This window comes from Raphanus sativus, chromosome 2, assembly GCF_000801105.2.
Source record: "Raphanus sativus cultivar WK10039 chromosome 2, ASM80110v3, whole genome shotgun sequence".
NCBI lineage: Eukaryota > Viridiplantae > Streptophyta > Magnoliopsida > Brassicales > Brassicaceae > Raphanus > Raphanus sativus.
Window position 1 is genome coordinate 179,188 of NC_079512.1, and position 18,819 is coordinate 198,006.

The 18,819-nt window shown below is 31.4% G+C and overlaps 3 protein-coding genes and 1 long non-coding RNA gene across 4 annotated transcripts; 3 read left to right on the plus strand and 1 right to left on the minus strand.

Annotated features, from left to right (window-relative positions):
* Positions 1–499: 499 nt before the first annotated feature.
* LOC130507925 (uncharacterized) lies at positions 500–1,996 on the plus strand. Its single transcript, XR_008942575.1, has 3 exons — positions 500–593; positions 1,106–1,201; positions 1,637–1,996. It is a non-coding gene; the product is annotated as an uncharacterized LOC130507925 (long non-coding RNA).
* Positions 1,997–2,751: 755 nt separating this feature from the next.
* LOC108816238 (metal transporter Nramp1) lies at positions 2,752–5,901 on the plus strand. The gene is made up of 11 exons (XM_018588813.2): positions 2,752–3,135; positions 3,425–3,503; positions 3,608–3,648; positions 3,728–3,806; positions 3,884–3,988; positions 4,065–4,174; positions 4,254–4,435; positions 4,514–4,757; positions 4,843–5,079; positions 5,176–5,274; positions 5,378–5,901. Exons 1-11 carry the CDS (start codon positions 3,019–3,021, stop codon positions 5,684–5,686), a joined length of 1,602 nt encoding a protein of 533 aa, XP_018444315.2. The 5' UTR covers positions 2,752–3,018; the 3' UTR covers positions 5,687–5,901.
* LOC108816249 (cinnamoyl-CoA reductase 2) lies at positions 5,825–8,002 on the minus strand. Its single transcript, XM_018588824.2, has 4 exons — positions 7,643–8,002; positions 7,373–7,558; positions 6,844–7,196; positions 5,825–6,255 (listed from the first exon to the last, which is right to left on the minus strand). Exons 1-4 carry the CDS (start codon positions 7,913–7,915, stop codon positions 6,072–6,074), a joined length of 996 nt encoding a protein of 331 aa, XP_018444326.2. The 5' UTR covers positions 7,916–8,002; the 3' UTR covers positions 5,825–6,071.
* A 4,012-nt stretch (positions 8,003–12,014) lies between these two features.
* On the plus strand, positions 12,015–13,085 carry LOC130501508 (factor of DNA methylation 5-like). Its single transcript, XM_056996417.1, has 3 exons — positions 12,015–12,473; positions 12,551–12,766; positions 12,855–13,085. Exons 1-3 carry the CDS (start codon positions 12,015–12,017, stop codon positions 13,083–13,085), a joined length of 906 nt encoding a protein of 301 aa, XP_056852397.1.
* The last annotated feature ends 5,734 nt before the right edge of the window (positions 13,086–18,819 follow it).

The window sequence follows — 18,819 nt, forward strand, 5'->3', positions numbered from 1 at the left end:
TTTTGAATCCATCCGGATATTTAACCACTTTTGGTTCGGGTTTGATACTACTTTTCTGATTAAATTATGTTCGGTTCTTTGGATTTGGATTTTTTTGCCTAACCTTACCTATACCATGTTAGATTCGAAAAGTTAATTGTCTACGTTTTAAGAAATTTTCATTTATAGTTCGAATTTTGTTTCCTACTTACCAACTTTCCATGCTAAACACAGAAAACCAGAAAATACATTTCATAAACGAACCAAAATCAAAAGTTCATACTAAAAATATCAGTGAAAAAATATACATGTTAATAAATTTGTCAACAAAAAACAATTTCGCGCTTTCAAAGCGCGGGTATTATCCTAGTACATACATTAATACATATTATCATGGTCATTTTTTTCTTTTTCAGAACGGATTAGCACAATCTTCTTTTTCTTTGAGAATTGATTATCACGATCATTTATTATATATATCTACACATGTAGAATCTCTATATATGTTCAATATATATAGGTTGTCGCGATCGTTACATCAACACCGCAAGACTCTCTAAATATGTTTAGTGTATATAGGTGGTCGTCGCTATCGTTCATAGACATCGAAACCGGTAAAATCTCTAATATATGTAATTATCTTTTCCAATAGAATATAATAATTGCACCTTGAATAAGATAAGAACGCATGAATACGTATAACGTAAGTCAACATCCATATAGCCAAAAGCATAACTGTAACTACTGGTTTTGCCTTAACTGGTAAACAGTGTCCTATATTTATTTTCGAATTGCGGTAGAAGACTTTAGCATCTCAATTCGATGTAGGCTTTACATTATACATATTTGTTGTATTTTTATTTTATTTTGGGTTTAATTATATTTTAATTGATTTTACAAATCAAGATATGGTATCCTAAAACCAAAGATGGTATGTTTTTTAAGCAAAAAAAAAAAGATGGTATAGTTTTATGCTGATATCCTTCCATCTTAATTTGGTTTTACGAATTAGCTGCTTTTCTTTTCATTTTTGGCTTGATAAGTAATGGCCGTAGATTGTGGGGGATCGAATGTCCGTGACATTGACATCTAACTGTGCTCTATCTTTTTTATGAATTGCAATCAGTGGCTCTCATATCTTATAGAGCGTAAGCGTACGGGCTAAAGCCAATAAAGCACAGATTGAAAACTTTATTCTTCCGTCTTCAGAATAAATAACTCCGTATGAATTTTCTTCTTCTTTTTATTCTTCCTAGAACTCAACTGCTACTCTATTTACTTCATAAAAAAAAAACTTAACCCATAGAATTGTTACACTAGCTCGACAAATCATAAATTTTTTTTGTTTTCTTAACCCTCAATCAACAAACTGTAGCTTCAAGGATCCTTTTTTTAAAGAAAATTCAAGGCATCTAAGCCATCTAAATTAATAGAGTAATAAAATTTCAAACAAACGAATTTCGGGTTTTACATTCTATAACAATTTGATTTCTTCTTCAAATTCTGTAACAAGTACTAAGATTTTTAAAAAACAAAGAGTGTTCTCCTCAAAACAAATTTAAATGTTCATATAGTTTTGTTTTATTTTCTCAAATTTTCTTTATCTTCTTTTTTCTCGAAACTTGATTTTCTTTATCTTCTTATCTTTTGTTAATAGAAAGAAAGATTGTTGATTACGAGACAAGGGAAAGCCATCCAAGTACACTTTTCCTCTGCACAGAGAATCTATGGGAAGAAAAAAACTGAAAGTGGATGGGTCCACCTAGATCGAGATCCAATCGTTTCACACACGCGCGAAGCTTCATCCGGGACCCATCATCTAGTTGTTTAGGTTTAATTGTTTACTAGATTTTGATCCGCGCTTTGGAAGCGCGGAATATTTTAGGATGAAAAATTTCACTAATAACTTAACAAATATTTTGGTAATTTTTAGAGAGTGTGTATTTAAAATAATTTTGCATTTAAATCAGTGTTTTTAAATTCAACCCGATTGTGATTATACCAGTTAATCCGGAGATCTGACAATTCAATTTAGGTTTTTAAAATATTCATATTAAAAAAAATCACTAAAACCCAAGACTAACCGATTGAACTGATGGATGACCGATATGTAATCTAATTGGATTTAAATTGAAACAGTTTCATATTTTGTAGTCTTATAATCCAAATTTTAAAGTTCATTATTTTGCAATTTATGAAATTATAACGTTTCTACAAAATTTTAAAGAGAAAATGATAGATATAAAATAACTAAGATTAATTATTGTATTGTTTGGAAACATTGATAGTAGTATAAAAATATATTGTTTGGAAACATTGATAGTAGTATAAAGAAATAAGTATATTGTTTGGAAACATGGATAGTAGTATAAAGAAATGAACTTTAGTGATTTAATGTAGGTTTAACTATAAAGTATAAATATGTATTTAATTTAAAAACTTACAAAATAAATGTTAGGTCCAAAAAAATGTTTCTGTTTTAATAAGATAGATATCTTGAGATTAGGTAGAGCCTTATATTTTTTTCCCCGGCTATAAAAAGATTTCCTGGTTACACTACTACTTGCTTGGTTTGTATGTATTTTTCTACGCTTTTAATCTTAGAATATTCTGAAAAAAAAAATATTACCCTACGATTTTGTTGGATTGGATCGCAACAAAAAAAATTGAGAAAAGAAGAAGAACACTCGAGTGTTTTTTTTTTTTTTTTCAAAAAAAAAAAAAGAAGAACACTCGAGACAAAACAAAATCGTTTTAATGTACTTTGAGGCCCCAACAAAACAGAACTCCGTCTTGTCTGTCAGTCACAACCTTTGAACTGCTCTCTTTTGAGATCTCTCTCTTACCTTTTCGTGTTTCTACTACCCTTCTTTTGTTCTGAGATTCCAAGGTTCTTCTTCTACACAAATTAAATAAATTATACATTAATTAAATCCCATTTTGACTAATCTCTCCACGAACTTCGCCTCCCTTTTCTCTATATATATCGTTTTTATCACTCAAAAGAGTCAAAAACCATTACACAAAGAAATTACTGCCATGGCGGCTTCAGCATCTGAACGTCCTCAATTCATATCGGGTAACGGTGGGAACAGAAGCTTCTCCAACGCTCCACTCATCGACAACTCTGATCCTAATCAGATTATTGTCCCCGAGGTTTGCTTCTTTTTTTTTAATAATCCCCTTTAAAATTATCTAATCTCTAGATTTATCTCTCTTGAATATCATGATGTCGTTAATAACCAAGTTTGTAGATTTTTGCATGTGTTATAATCTTCTTAAAAACTCACATGTGTTCGATTGATTTGTAATAATACCAATTAAACAGTAAAAATTGTTTCTGAGTCGAGAAATCGCTGTCAGAGTCAACAGTTCAGATTTTGTTTTGCGCAACTGGTTTGTTCGATTAATAATTTTTTTTGATTTCTTTCTCTATTATTTGCAGAAGAAAAGCTGGAAGAATTTTTTTGCCTACTTAGGACCTGGGTTTCTTGTTTCAATCGCATATATTGATCCTGGAAACTGTAAGATCATCATCATAGAGCACATGCACTATGTTAATAATCATTTTAGTAATTATATATAGATTATTAATAATGTTTCTTTTCTTCTTTCTTTGTGTTTGTAGTTGAGACTGATCTGCAATCTGGAGCACAATACAAGTATGAGGTGTGTAATTCTTTTATAGTTTCAGTTTTTTTTTTTTTTCTTTTTAAAGGAAAAATATTGATTTCTTTGTAATAAACAGTTGCTTTGGATCATATTGGTGGCTTCTTGTGCTGCTTTGGTTATTCAATCTCTGGCTGCAAATCTTGGTGTTGTCACAGGTTTAACATAAGTCAACTCTTGGTTCTAAGTTGTATACATCAACTTTCCTAAATTCATTTGGCTTATATGATCACAGGAAAACATTTGGCTGAGCATTGTAGAGCTGAATACTCCAAAGTTCCAAATTTTTTGCTATGGGTTGTTGCTGAAATTGCAGTAGTTGCTTGTGACATTCCAGAAGGTACCAACTGTGTTTCAATAACGTTTCTCTAATCTAGTATCTCCGTTTGTGCTTATTAATTGGTTTCATTCTACAGTTATTGGAACAGCTTTTGCTCTGAACATGCTCTTTAGCATACCTGTTTGGATTGGTGTTCTTCTCACAGGCTTAAGTACACTGATGCTTCTCGCACTTCAACAATACGGGGTATTATTCTTTTTTAGCCATCTTTGGTTTCACGGTGCTGTGTGTGGTCGGTCAAACTCGTATGATGTTTGTCTTATAGGTGAGAAAGCTTGAGTTCTTGATTGCATTTCTTGTGTTCACAATTGCTATATGCTTTGTGATTGAGCTACACTACTCAAAGCCAGACCCAGGAGAAGTCCTACATGGTCTCTTTGTTCCACAGCTCAAAGGAAATGGTGCAACTGGTCTTGCTATCTCTCTGCTTGGAGCTATGGTTATGCCGTAAGCTCACTCTCTCTTTCTCTCTTCGCCCATCTTCAAAGAACTTCTTTTATAAGCAACCGTTCCATTTTTCCACAGGCACAATCTCTTCCTCCACTCTGCCTTGGTTCTCTCCAGGAAGATCCCACGTTCAACTACAGGAATCAAGGAGGCTTGCAGGTTTTACTTGATAGAAAGCGGATTGGCTCTAATGATAGCCTTTCTCATAAACGTCTCTGTGATATCAGTAAGTGGTGCTGTTTGTAATGCGCCGGACCTAACCCCTGAAGACCGTTCTAAATGTGAGGATTTGGACTTGAACAAGGCTTCTTTTCTGCTACGTGTAAGTTTCTTTCTTGCTGCTTAACTTGCTCCTCTGATGTTTCAGAACATTAAAGCTGTGTTTACTTTCCTCTGTTTCGAAACAGAACGTTGTTGGTAAATGGAGCTCAAAGCTATTCGCTATAGCACTTCTTGCTTCAGGGCAGAGCTCGACGATAACCGGAACATATGCTGGACAATACGTGATGCAAGGGTTTCTTGATCTAAGACTCGAGCCATGGCTAAGAAACTTCTTAACAAGATGCTTAGCTATTATCCCCAGTCTAATAGTTGCTCTCATTGGTGGTTCAGCTGGAGCTGGAAAGCTAATCATCATTGCCTCGGTAACACATCATATCCTATCTCTAATCATATACTCCTCTGTTTCATATTAAATGATTATATATTAATAAATCTGTTTAATAATGAACTTTAAACAGATGATCTTATCCTTTGAGCTCCCATTTGCGCTAGTTCCTCTTCTCAAGTTCACTAGCTGCAAAACCAAGATGGGTTCTTTACATGTAAACCATATGGCGGTATGTAACTACCAAACTTGTGTTTACTCAACCAAAGAAAAAGAAAAGATCGAAAACCGCCCATTATCTATTAACTTCATTTTTTTACTTTGTTGTCTAACAGATTACAGTTTTGACTTGGGTCATTGGTGGTCTAATCATGGGGATAAACATATACTATATAGTAAGCAGTTTCACTAAGCTGCTTATCCATAGTCACATGAAGCTTGCCCTTGTCATCTTTTGTGGAATTCTTGGGTTCTCAGGCGTTGCTATCTACTTAGCCTCCATAGCTTATCTTGTCTTCCGGAAGAACCGAAAAGCTAGTCCTCTTCTTGCTTCAACAAACTCACAAACAGTGGAGTCACTTCCAAGACAAGACATTGTTGACATGCAGTTGCATGGTAAACCGGCTGCATCAGATCTTGATTGAGTCTTATTCAATCATAACTTAAAACTTAGGATTCCAATAAAATAGGACTCAGACCAAGTCCACAAAGACCTCTCTGTAGTACTAGTTAAAATGTTCGTAGACGTTATACGTGTTGGTTTTTGTCATCTTTTTAAAAAATGGATCAGATTCTCGTAGTTTTGTATAAGGAACAATGTTACAATAACATCGGATAATAAAATAATTGCTTTATCATATCACACTATGAGTTATGCATATTATAGATTACAAAACTATCAATCAGCTATATATATATTTATATATGTGATTTAAGTACTAAACAAATAACTTAGTTGAATCAAACGTTTACTTTAGAATAAAGCTTTTCATGTAGGTGTATGATCAGAGTTTATGGCCGTTTCCTGTTCTAGGATTCGATTATGACGTTTTGGTTCGAATCTTGAGGAAGAGGAAGATGCCCTTTCTCTTGCAAGCTCTTGACAGATTCGTAGAGAGATTGCTTGATGGGTTTAAACTCCAACCCTAAGTCTTTTATCTTTTGTGTAGTGAACTTGTAAGGCTTTGCCCTCGGATTCTTCTCGTCCGAACACCTACAAGAATTATAAAAAAAAAAAATGTTAGTCAACGTACGAAATGTGGAAAAGATTTCTTGTGTAACACTATATATGAAGTAACGTATCAGTTACTGAACTAGGCAAAGGAGACACAAGTCGTGCAAAAAGTGACCAAACTTTGGAGTAGGTAAGGAAAAACATCCACACTTCGTTTTTTTTTGTCAAATGGAGTTAGACCCGTAACATGACTACACCTTTTTAGTATAAACACAAAGACAAAAACACAAACATAAACACGTTTACACATATGGTTTTGTAGGATCTCTACGTCAGCAGTAGGTGAGGCATGACGTGGACCTTGTGAATTGAGAGTTAGTACACACCAATTTCACGACGTGTGCACTAGGTAGTCACAATACCAAATACCACTAATGTCCCTTTATCCAACCAATATTATATGGAGTGTTGAAACAAATTAAAACTTATTTATAATTTTAATTAGATTAATTCGAGTATCAGAGATCAAACTCAAATAGTTTGTAAATCCAAGGTTTTACTGATTAGACCAACATGTTGATTTTGATAGTTTGAGCAAAGTGTTAAAGAGACAAACGTTTGACTTACTTGGTGGGAAGCGGATACTCCGGGAAGAACTTAGCAAGAATCTCAACAACCTCCCCACGGTGAAGCGCCGTTTCGGCCAGGATGTAACGGCCTGAGGCGGAAGGTGATTCGTAGACCATAACATGGCCTAGTGCAACGTCACGGACATCCACGTAGACCTGAGTCAGGTTAGCGTACGTCTTGGCTGAGCCGGTGAGGTACTTGAGGATATGGACTAGACTAGCGTTGACCGCTGACTGGAGCGGTGGTCCTAGAACTAGAACCGGGTTTAGCACCACTAAGTCCACACCTTTGGCCTTCGCCGTCTCCCACGCTGATTGTTCCGCCACCATCTTCCCATAGCAATACCAATTCTACAACGCACAAAAAGGTTAAGTTTCTGAAACTGAATTTTCGTGCTAGACACGTAAACTTATTACAACCACATATTTGATTTCAATAACTTGTAACACATAGCGCTCTAAGTCACATAGATTTTGGTCGGTAGATTTTAGTAAAAACTTCTTGCAAAAAATAGATAAATATATACCTTTGTGTTCTTGCAGAAATCAAGATCACTCCAACAGCTTTCATCGACTATGGTTTGAGGGTCACGGTTAGGGTTCATGTAAACCGCACCGATTGATGACGTGAACACAACACGCTTGACTTTGGCTTTAGCTGCAGCTTCGATCACAAACTTGGCTCCGTTCACCGCCGGCTCCAACATTGTCTCCTATTTACATTAATTAGTAAGGTTCAAACTTAGAAAACAGAGTTATATATAGATCAACTGATTTTATGAAAATAGTTTACTAACGGGGTCATCGGTCATCGGAGAAGCCGTGTGGAAAACGCCATCGCAGCCATCGATGGTGGCACATAGAGCTTCATAGTCAAGAAGTTCAGCACTGTGAAGAGTGAGTCTTTCTTTAGCTCCTTGAAGCTCTCTGAGATGGTTGTTCTTGGGGTCAGCTGGGTTTCGTACGGTTCCTCTTACCGTGTAGCCTCTCTCCAATAGTAACTTAACGATCCAAGAAGCTATATAGCCGCCTGCTCCGGTGACACAGACTAGTTTCCCGTCGGCAGGCATCTTTTTTCTGTTGCTTGAGAAAAAGATAGCTAAGAAGGTTAGAGAATGTTATGGGTTATGATGTGTCGTTACAGGGAGACTTAGTGATTTGTATTTATAAACACTTCAAAACAAGTGACGGTTTTGAGGTTATGACTTTGCCGTGTTTCACCTAACCATGGTAAAGAGTTGGTGAGTTTCCATAAGATATAATATATTTTTGTAAAAGAACAAACCGAAAAGATTGAATTAATACTTTTTGGGTCAAAAGATTGAATATATTTTCTCTTTTACTGATTTATGGACTGTCTGGAATGAAGGATTACCAAGATTAATATTTTATTTTATTTTATATTTTATTTAAGAACACTAGGAAGTATAATAGTTCGAACTTCGAAGTTGTAGGTGATAACTGATAAGTGTAAATGCGTTCAGAAAAGAAAAGACCAAACGAAATCGTCAACTAGAGGTGTTGTGAATCTGACTTTTTTTTCCAAATGAAAATTTATTGGTTAGCTTTAAAAACTTAGAAATACGAAATTGCTAAACATTGCCAAATAAGTTTTCTTTTGGCAGCTGGCTAAATAATTATTAAATTTATAATTTGGATATATGGAGTTCTGGCAGTCCGATATAAATATTTTTTAAAGAAAACCTTTATAATGAAATTGATTTTATTTTAACTATACTCTAATTTAGACTGAAATATAAAATATAAAATAAAAATAAAAAATGATTTCATTTGTGGAATAAATTTATTTTTATTATACTATGAAATAAAAATAGAGTGATGTTGTAACATTTCTTACTTTAAACTTCATTTTAATACGAAGTGTAATTGGAGATGAGTTTAAAAAGTTAGTAATCGTATAAGATCTTCCTTACAAATCTAGGAACATTGCTTTTTAATTTTTAATTTGGTTTCTCTTTTGGTGTATTATCATTATATTGTTTTAGAAACCAAGTGGTGGCAAGAGAGGTTGAGAGTATTGACATTTGACTCAATTGAGCATCCATATTTCAACTCATTAACCAATTAATTTGATGTATCTTCATGAAGAAAGATTTGTTTATCTTCGGTTGTCAATAAAAGTAGAAAAAATTACCAAAACGGAATAATAAAACAACTATATTGTCCCTTTACCATAAATCACTTTTTGGTCTGTTTTGAACTTAGATACCTCTGGACAACTTTAAAAATTCATATCAATTATTTTAACAGTTAGAAAAATATGGAAAAATATTTAAAATGTACATAAACAAGAAACAAATATATGAAAAATATTTTGGTTGACTAAATATTAGTATTTCACAATGTCATTTTTGATCTACCGAATGGCAGAACACATAATCTACTAATTATGGGCCGTAGATTGTACATTTGGTTAATAACATAGCTATCTACATGTGGTAGATTTATCATATCTATCATTATATACAAATCTACTACCGTAGAATAATTCAGTTGCCAAATAAATACAATTCTACGATGGTAGAATCATTCAACTGCCATTTCCCTTATTTCTGGATTTCAGTTGATTTTATAAACTATATTTCCTAAAATATCTACGGATGTATGCTTGCTATTTTCTACCAAAAATACTCTACTCTTCTATTGCTAGGTTATGTAACCTATTGTTTTATTTATTATCTACGACCGTAGAATGTATATTTTACCAAGCTCGAAATGTATTTTTTCCTAAAATATCTCCAAAATCTGTTGAGAATATATTATAAATCAATATTTTCCATAATTTTCGTGTTTCCTAAGTAATTTTTTCTTAAAACGTGTTCTTCTTCTCCTCCATCCATCAATCTCTACTTTTTTTTTGAAACCATCCAAATTTTTTGAATCTCTTGTTGAAGAAAAGGCATATTTTCACTTTTTGTTTGAACAATAATTCTAGACTCTGCCACTGTTCAATGTGAAGCAGCAACAGAATGAAATTTCGAAGATGACTTTAACCAGAAAAAAATGTTAATAAGATCATATAAGCTAATTGTGGCTCACCACATAGAACATGAAAAATCATCCAAAGCTCAATGCACTATTAGTATGCAAAAAGTTCACGAAAGAATGTGAAAATGCGTGTGATTCATGTACATGGGAACCGAAACTAGATGAATTCAATCTATGGTTTACACACAAATCTGGAAATCCACCGTAAACATAAGAGAAAGAGAAAGAAAAGACAGATGTTACTAGTTGAATTCAATCTATGGTTTACACACAAATCTGGAAACCCACCGTAAACATAAGAGAAAGAGAAAGAAAAGACAGATGTTACTAGTGACATATCTGAATTTTAAGTTATCGATATGCAAGTAACTCGGTTTCAGAGAGACTTCCGGACTGGATAGCAAGGAGGTGGTGGTGTGGTGATCAAAGTTGCAGTAATAAAAAAGGGCTTAGGGTTCATCGGAAGAGGTATTGAGTACAGTATTTAGTTTGTGTGTTTATCTTTATTTAATTTTATAAATTGTTAGTTTTTAAATATTTTATATAATTATATTAATTATTGGATTATAAATTAAGAGAACTTAATTGGGTTAACACAAAATATTATATTATATGAACAATGTATAGTTGAATTTATGGTATAAGGACAATGTAGTTGTTTTTTTGTTCTATATTTACAAATTTCCCATAAAAGTAAGTAGTACATCATTATTAATTGTACAAAATGAGTGTCTAGTTCAAACCGTGTCCCGTCGAAAGATCGTTGAATGTAAAATACACAAGGTTTCCGAGTGATTTCCCTCAATACCAAAGTCAAAAGTCGCACGTGGTAAATGAAAATAACCGACCGAAAACGTGGTTCATAACAGAACCCAAATAAATCATTGTTCACTGATTACAACTTATTGGGCTTGAATATTGTGAATTAATGGGCCTTAGATTATGCGCACAGAAAAATCATAATCTATTTATACAAAACCGAGACATGTCCAACTCAGATTCTTCGTACATTTTGATTCAGACAAAAAGAGTGTTCGTTCCTAAATCCTAATGTTCAAAGTCTGGATCAATACGATTCAGTTGCCTTTCATTACGATACAGGTGATGAAAAGAAACAGAGAACTTTAAAGGAATGTTTTTATTTTTAGTTAATATTAGAGAGCAACCTGACCATTTTCAACACCTAATCCATACAAAACACCAAGCATATTTCTGCAACGGACCACTGAAGAATTTTTTTTTTTTTTTTTTTTGTAACACGATTAGCTTTTTAAAAGTACAAGACGTCAGCAAACTATCCGAACCCGCCTGGTGAGATATCCCAACTCTCTCAACCTCCAGCAACTCCGCCAGCTTGTTCAGACCACCGTGAAGACGATTACAGAACTTCATCAAGTGCTTTATTTCGTACACCATCGGGAAATAAACACCGATCAGCTCGAAGAAGCCCGTCTGCGAATCGGGCAGGTTCCGGCACGTCAGGAGCTTCAGCAAGTATCCGAAATAATACTCTCTCAACTTTTGATAAACACAAACCTAACTACTACATCGGACCTTTTAAATAAGTAACTTAACGGGCCTTCTATCGATCCACTAGATGATCAACCATTCAACTGTATATATGCTCTTACTTATATGTTGTTCCCTCAATTTCTTATTGTAAATAGTTTTATAGAATTTCTTTTGTTTCAAAATATACGTAGTTTCTACCTATTTAGACAATTTTAATATTTATTAGATATAATATAACCAAGCAAATAATATCAACTTTTTATAATTGGTTGACCTCATTAATTAAGTATTACAGTATTTTCTTAAAAATAACAACTTTCTTAGTATTAGTATTTTAATATTTTTAGTCTAGACTCTAAACTAGTTAAGTTACATTGTGAAATAGAGGAAGGGAGTACTATTCTTTATTGTTTCGGTCTTGTAGGATATCAAAGAGATTGGCCGTGCAATAAGTTGAACTGGGAAACGAAAGTTATGATTACTTAACATCAAATCAGTGTCGATACGACTTGTTAATAATGAATTGTGAGGCTCAATGCAGGAGGTTATCTGTGCATGCAGAGTTCCACTAAACAAAAATTTATCTATTTAAATTTTAAAGCAGAAGACGGAACATCAGAGGTGGAAGCAACCCAAAAAAAAAAAGAGATGAACCCTAACCAAAAGTCTGAAAGCGATAAACTTGCAGATGGGCTGGCTAAGAAAATTGTGGAGGAGATAGAAAAGCGGGCGAACGAAATGACGAAGAAAAAGAATGAAGAGCTGAAGAAAGTAAAGAAAGAGAAGGATGAAGAGCTGAAGAAAGCAAAGAAAGAGAAGGATGAAGAGCTGAAGAAAGTAAAGAAAGAGAAGAATGAAGAGCTTAAGAAAATAAGGAAAGAGAAAAATGAAGAGCTTAAGAAAGTAATCACGGAGAAGGATGAAATGTTGAAGAGAGTGATGAAGGAGAAGAACGAAGAGCTTGAGAAAGTAATAAATGACAATGATAAATTGCTGGAGGATGAGCGTTGTGAATTAGAAGAGTTAGGGAAAATAAACTCGGCACTGCTCATAAAAGAACGTCAAAGCACTGATGAAATACAAGAAGCACGCACAGAATTGATTAGGGTAACTTTTATATATTCAAGATTTATTTTTCATCTTCTTGATTGCTGCTGATATAACTTCTATTTATGTATTTGCAGGGATTCAGAGATTTATCTGGTGAAGGATCCATGATCGGAGTAAAGCGGATGGGAGAAGTAGATGAAAAACCTTTTCTGAAAGTATGCCAGCAGAGATTCACCACTAGAGAAAACGTTGCGCTGCAGCATGCCATGCTCTGCTCAAAATGGCAGGAAAACCTCAAGGACCCAGCATGGTACCCATTTAAACGAGTGGGGACTGGAGAAAATATGAAGGTTTCGTTATGCCTCATGTTCTTCCATTTGTTTTCTTTATCAATACTCTATATACTATTTTACAAGCGAATGTTGTCGTATGGTCTAGGAAGTTGTGGATGATAAAGATGAGAAACTTAAAAAATTGAGTGAAGAGTGGGGAAAAGACGTGAAGAACGCAGTGAAGACAGCACTTGAGGAGCTTAACGAGTTTAACCCAAGTGGTAGGTTTACAATTCCTGTACTGTGGAATTTTGAACATGGGAGAAAAGCCACACTCAAAGAAGGTATTGCTCACATGACTCAGCAGATCAAAAATCTCAAACGCAAACGAACCTAATAGGTATGTGCCATATCTTTTCAATTTTTAATCTAATACCTATGTTTAAGATATACACATTAATATAGGAATGCGTCAGTTCCATTCTATGTTTTTAGCTTTGCACAAATTAATGGTGTTGTAAAAATATAATTGATGATACTAGGCGCTCGTGTTCTTGTTTTGCAAGAAACAGAATGAATAATTAAGGGCGAAAAATAGGGTGGTCTTGGCGGTTTTGTACTTGATAAGCAAGAAGCTATATATGTAGGTTTTTTCTTGTGAAGGCTTTTGTTACTTGCTTGTCAGTATTTCTCATTTTGTCGGAACGTACTCTTTTGAAACTCTGCTACATTCCTATTACTTAGTATTAACTAAATTTCTCATCGTCTTCCAGCCCGTTGGTATGGAAACATCTTTTTTCTTTTGTGTCTCACAAAAGAAAACCTACGTTTGTTAACTAGTTTACGTTTCCCTTCTCATGTTCTTTATACTATCTACCATGTCGTTGCTTAAATTTTGGCCATGTTTCTTCGTCTGCGTCAAGCACGTCAATGACCGACAAATATAACAGTGGAGAATTAAAAGGAGGTCGCTGTGGTTATTTTACGGAGTGTTGTAGATGATGTTAGTGACGCTGTTTTAATTAGACGGTGTAGCTTCTTTGTTGGTGGAACAAGATTATAAACAATCACCTGGAACATCTAGATTCTAGAGTACTTGGTCGACTATTGTTTAAAACGTGATAGTGAATACTTGGATTTAATCACTCACCCGTGTTAACCAGAACAAGCATATCACAGTTAGACACAATTTATTTGTCCTAAACAATTGTGGAAAATTGATCCAATGATTCTCTTATCTAGGCATCACATTATTCAAAACCTGCAACACATAAAGGTATCTCCAACATTTAACATCATGTGTCAAAACTATATTATTTAGGGGGAAATCGCATAAAAAAACCCTCAAAGTGTCACTTATGAACACTTTAAACTTTGAAGTTTTTTCACTAACACTTTTAACCTTCAAAGTGACATTTGTATCATGAAAAACCTCCAAATCAAAAGATTGACCGGTTCAGCAGGTAATTTTTTAAAAATAATTATTTAATTAATAAAATAAACAAAATAAATAAATAAAAATCCAAAAATAAATAAAAATCGAAAATTCTAATAAAATTTACAAAAATGAAAAATAATTCAAAAAAATAAATTAAAATTTTAGAAAATTAAATAAATATATTAAAAATTAAATTATTTTCTAAAATATTAATAAAATAACTAAAAATTAATAATAAATAAGATTAAATTTAAATAGAGAAGAACTAAATAAAAAGTTCACAATTTTTTTAAAAAAATGAAAAATATAAAATTCAAAATTCACTAGTGACGATGATGGTTTCTCACATAACCATTAACAATGACGATAATTGCCATATCTCCAACGATAGTTTCCAACATCATCTTGAAAATGACAAAAAAAAATCTTTTTCAAACTTTTGAATTTTCATTTTTTTGAAATATATGAATTTTTTTATTTTTCTGATTTTTATTATAATTACATAAGAATCAAAAAAGTTAGAAAAAAATCCGAAATTAACTATTATTTAGAAAATTAAAATTCAAAAATAAATGAGATCAAACTAAAAACAGAAAATAAAAAATTCATATATTTCAAAAAAATGAAAATTCAAAAGTTTGAAAAAGATTTTTTGTCATTTTTAAGATGATGTTGGAAACTATCATTGGAGATATGACAATTATCGTCATTGTTAATGGTTATGTGAGAAACCATCATCGTCACTTGTGAATTTTGAATTTTATATTTTCCATTTTTTTAAAAAAAAATTGTGAACTTTTTATTTAGTTCTTCTCTATTTAAATTTAATCTTATTTATTATTAATTTTTAGTTATTTTTATTAATATTTAGAAAATAATTTAATTTTTAATATATTTATTTAATTTTTAATTTTTTTTATTTTTGTAAATTTTATTAAAATTTTCGATTTTTATTTATTTTTTGGATTTTTCTTTATTTATTTTATTTATTTTATTAATTAAATAATTATTTTTGAAAAATTACCTGCTGAACCGGTCAATTTTTTTTTGGAGGTTTTTTATGATACAAATGTCAATTTGAAGGTTAAAAGTGTTAGTGAAAAACTTCAAGGTTTAAAGTGCTAATAAGTAACACTTTGAGGGTTTTTTATGCGATTTTCCCTATTATTTAGTGTAGTTTTAACACTAAAAAGTTTTTTTCTCCAACCATATCACCAAACTATACACTACAATTATTTTACAATATTATGTATATTTATTTAATTGTATATTTTATTAATAAAATAAATAAATATTCCATCTATTTCAAAATAATACATATTTTAAAATTTTCGCACTTATTAAAAAATACATTAAAACTTAGTTATTAATGCATAGTTTTTTGTAATCTTATATTTCCTATATTTTAAACCAATAAGATTTCAAGAAATATAATTAATATTTTTGAAACACACAATTTTTTATTATTGATTGACAAAAATACATTAAAATATAAAAATACATCTTTTTGAAACCAAAATTTTTCTTAGAAAATGTATTTTTCTGAAACTGAGGGAAAAGTATTTTAGTGAAATGATTCATTTTAATTTTAATTACGGTAAATAGTATTTTACACCACACCAAATATGGTCAACTGTATATTTATTCTATTTTGCATAGATATGAAATGCGATTGGAGATATTCTAACGAAATTTCCGAGAATGATGAGACTGCAGAGAAGAGTTTAGTTGCAAACTTGCAATTATTATTAACCAATCCAAAGTCGAAACAATAATGTCATCACAACTTTTCTTTAGCATTAAATAGCACGTTGCTTTAACTGGGTTGCTCAAATAACAATATTGGGACGAGTTTCAAATTTCTTATACAACTTCTTTTTTAAAGAAATGTTTTGTCCGAATTAACTTAGAAAACTTAAAAAAGTGCTTCTAAGCTCTCATGAAGTATATAACACCATATACCAATATCTTTTCTTCAAAATATTTGGATTGGCCCATATAAGATTTCATATACGGTGGTTCATATGATTTCATATAAAAATACATATACACAGATAGATAACTAGATATCATTATACATCGAGCAATTATGCTAACCAAACAGGCCCCTTTTTTGAAAGGATAACCAAACAAGTTAAGAAGAACGGAAAAGGAGACAAATAAGACTCAACAACTACAGTGAAGTGAGCCAGCTATATATTTAAACAACAAAAAAAAGAAACAGAAAACAAAGAAAAAATGGATTAGAGTTGACCAATTCATGGTAGCCACGATTAGTGAGGGACAAAATTATTTGGCCCGAACCTTTTGATAATTTTTCTCGACCCTACAATATTTATATTTAGTCTCCTCTCTTTTACACTTTGATACATCCCCTTCAAAATCATAACATTATTCTTTTATATATACGCAACCAAAATAACTAGTCCTACTTTATTTTCACTAACGATGTTATTAACACACATTGAATATATACTATTGTCAAAGATACAGTAAGAGACTCGATACAGTAATTATGGATTGTGCATAGAAAAGTAAAGCTTATTGATCAGAATTACCACAAAAGAGAGTAAGTAGACACATGCTTAAGGAATCCGGTTAGTACTAAAAGTTGATTCAATAATACAACACTAGATCATGACCTGCGCGACCGCGCGGATTCCATTTTTGTTTTAACATATAATCCATATTCTATAGTAGTTAATATAATTTGGAGTTTGTCTAATTTTATATTGTGTAGTTTTAAATAATTTTGAGTATGTCCAATTCAATACTGTGTAGTTTAATATAATTGTGAGTTTCTCTGCTTCGTAATATAGATGTAAAGGTGAAAACAATAATCTAAATATTAACCAATAAAATTTAGACTAACATAACTGAAATCTTTCTTAGGATATTAATAAAATAGTTATAATTTATACAATAGACAAATAAAAATATTTATGCAAAAAATCAACAAAGATTAACCGTGCTGATATATAAATGTTTTATATTTGGTTAAATAATTTAAACGAAACTGTACTAATCCAAAAAAATAGTTTCAATTTGTTTTTATTAATAAAATAGTATTTTGAATATATATGTAAAAAGTTCAATAAGAAAATGACTAATGTGTTTTTTATAAAGTTAAATGCTTACAATGTTTATGTTTTATATTTATTCACAATATAAATATTATGGCCCATAAAGTAAAATTTTATTGTAAATATCCATGTTTTGATATGTAATTAATAACCCGTAACAACAATTGTACATGAAAAAATGAAAGATGTTATATCTTATTGTCCTTTTCTTTGCTATATAGATACGGAAATATATTCTAGTTATTGCATATCTAAGGCAAATCCGTCCCTTTAAATTATAGAATGTTCTATGTTATACTTATATTATTTGAGTATCAAGAAATATATATATTCTGATATCTATATCCAGCAATTTAAAAACTAAATATTAATCAATAACTGGCTAATGACTTGTTAATGACTCCCAGTCGACTAAAGAGGATGTATAATATAATGCAAAAAATTATAGCTGTTTACGAATAGATGTATAATACAATGTCCACAAGTATAATATAATGTATAAAAAAATATAGTTGTTTACGAACAGATGTATAATATAATGTCCAGAAGTATGATATAATGTATAATGTATGCAAAAATTATAGTTGTTTACGAACAGATGTATAATATAATGTATAAAAATTATAGTTGTTTACGAACAAATTTTAAATTTGTACTCGTATTCGATGTATAATAATAAAAAGAATGGATTTTTTTTTTGTTTACGAATAGATGTATAATCCCCTATATATTATTTTAGGAACACTTAAAATAAATAACCTTCACTTGATGTGTGATTTACATGAGTGCCATTTCCTATGTGGCAGCCTCACAATCACTCTCACTCTTATTTTAAAACAAACCTTAGCCTATTAGAGTTATTACATATTGTGCCATTGGTATATTTTAACCTATAATTAAATTGACATAATAATTTGTTCAAAAACAGAAAATTATAAACCTTAATCTTCCTAGATGCCCCACGGTCGAATTAATGACAATTAATGATATTTAAGTTTCAGAAAATTAATGGAATATATTAATGGTATTGTTCCTCTGATTTCTCGATCTTCTGTTATAAATCGGTTAGTTTCCGAGATTATGATCTTTTTAAAATCAATCTCAGGGTCAATTAGTGCCAAATCCCATGTACATTCTATATTTAACTGTGCATTTAACATTCAATTTATACATACAAAGATGAAATATCAATTTATACAACAAAATCGATTGATGGCAATGATTGATATTTTAAATTCGAGTTCTTAATGCAAATACTATAGTTGCTTTCTTCCTCCTATTTGATGATCCCCTTTGTATGTCGATTTTGTTGTGTCAAAACTGTAATTTTTATATGTCAAATACTATAGTTCTTAATGCAATTTTTATTTTATTTTTTCGTACGTTGATAAATGCATAAATTTATTTTAGGAGTCAAAAATGATTATTGATTGAGTCATGATTGTATGATTTACTAAAAATAATCTCAATCTTAGTTTCCTAAAATAAAAAAACGTGATTTTAGAATGATTACTTGAAGGCATAGAAATAATTTTGGTATCAATTTTAAATGAAATTAAATCTTTATGAGTGGATTTTTTTTGTATAACTAATATTTGCAATATGTTTAC